Here is a 1,807-nt window from a genome sequence, read left to right as displayed (position 1 = left end):
TGGAAACACCAATCTACTTCAAGAAGAAGATGGGCATCGAAGAGGATCCTTATGGAGCCATTTGGGCAAGAAACTGCTCTTGCCTGGACTATAGCATAAACTGGACACAGAGAACCCTCAGAGAGAGGGCTGCTGAACTTGCCTAAGGGTGAGATGATCTTTCGAGGTTCCTGATTCATGAAAGAGTCTGCAAGACATTCTTCAGGACAAGCAGATAGTGACTGCCTTTGAAATTTCCTGCTTCATGGAAATTTCTGCTGGAAACTATGGGCCTATAGGTCGAAGATGGATGCCCCAACAGTACAGAGGAACTTTGGGTGACTGTCCAGGCAGCAAAATGTCTCTGTCATTTCTAGAGTTTGAAAGTTGCTTATTTCTTGTTTGCTTAGGTAATATTGTATCTTTCTGGAGTCTTTGATGGAGTTAAAGAATAGTTAGTTATAGTTTTCCTTAGTTATGATAAAGATTATTGTAATTTTACTTGATAACTGTTTTGGTATATGTAATTTTGCTATGTAAAGTTAAAGCCTTCCTTTTTTGTTTAAACAGAAAAAGGGGAAGTGATGTGGGAGTATCATATATCAATCTGTTGATTTCATTGGTTAAGCAATGAAGAAACTGCTTGGCCCTGATAGGTTAAAACATAGCTAGAATAAGTAAACACAACAGGATGCTGGGAGGAAGAGGAAGTGAGCTCAGACTCGACAGCTCTGCTCTCTGAAGCAGAAACGCCATGCTCCCGTCTCCCGGGTAGACATGATAGCTCTGTTCTCTGAGGCACTCGCGATGAAGCTCCGACCCAGGATGGATGTAGGCTAGAATTTTCCTGGTAAGACTGACACTACACAGATTATTAGAGATAGGTTGAACGGGATTTGAGAATTAGCCTGTAAGGGCTAGATTTAATGGGCCAAGCAGTGTTTAAAAGAATACAGTGTCTGTGTAATTATTTTGGGGCATAAGCTAGCAGGCGGCCGGGGTGCTGGGGACGCAGCCCCCTCCGCTCCTTATTACTACAACTAGTCTATTCATTGGGGACCCAATAAAAACTGGAGTCTGGGCTCTGGTCAGTGAAAGCAGGTCGCTGGCTCAGCCGATCATAGTGAGCGGCTAGACTCAGTTCTTAGTCCCAGACTGGTGGCTGAAAGAAGGTCCTTCTGGGGATGACAGTTTCATCTCACAGAGACCTGCTTCTTCTTACCCTCAGTGGCAAGGGCTATGAAGTCTCCAGAGTGGGGACTTTCGGACAACACGATGAACACTGAACCCAAGATGGGGCAGCCTTGACTTTGAGTCTTGAGCACTCCAGCCCCACTTTCTGTAGGACCCCATTCCTGGGCCCTGTCTGCAGTGGGATTTAGGGGCCCCTTCCTCCAATCTCTTCACTCACCTCTAACACATTCTTCTTGCTGGATTTGTCTTTGGGGGCCCAATCGAGAGAGGCCCCCTTCAGTTCGACCGTGTACTCCGGGGTGGAGAGCTTGGAAGGATGCCTCTGTGGAGAAGGAAGGAATGGAGGAGGCAAAATTACAAGGGGCAACCACCCAGATGGGCTTGCTAAAATACGTGGACCGACACACCAGGCTCCTAGAGCATCTTTGTCCTAGGACCTGCCAGCCAGCAGAAAGGAAAAGAGGAAGGAGCCCAATCCCATTTTGTGAGCAGGTATGCCAGGCCCCAGCCTCCCAGCTCTCCAGACTGGAGCTGTCTATCACCAAGGACCCTGTTCTGCAGGCCCCAGTAGCTGGAGTGCTTTGTACTGTGGTGAACCTGCCAGCATTGTCCCTCTTTGCCACTATCCAGCTAC

At 47.6% G+C, this 1,807-nt stretch overlaps 1 protein-coding gene across 1 annotated transcript in view; it reads right to left on the bottom strand.

The window, feature by feature from the left end:
* LOC126495724 (rho GTPase-activating protein 27-like) overlaps positions 1 to 1,807 on the bottom strand; it is a 22,813-nt gene that overhangs the window by 16,209 nt on the left and 4,797 nt on the right. The window contains 1 exon segment of the mRNA XM_050133323.1: positions 1,391 to 1,603. Within this exon segment, the coding sequence (XP_049989280.1) occupies positions 1,391 to 1,603 (213 nt within the window).

This window comes from Alexandromys fortis, unplaced genomic scaffold, assembly GCF_014885135.2.
Source record: "Alexandromys fortis isolate MF-2015 unplaced genomic scaffold, M_Fortis_MF-2015_v1.1 scaffold_552, whole genome shotgun sequence".
NCBI classification, from domain to species: Eukaryota; Metazoa; Chordata; class Mammalia; order Rodentia; family Cricetidae; genus Alexandromys; species Alexandromys fortis.
Note: the sequence above shows the minus strand (reverse complement) of the source record. Positions and strands in the feature narration are given on the sequence as shown.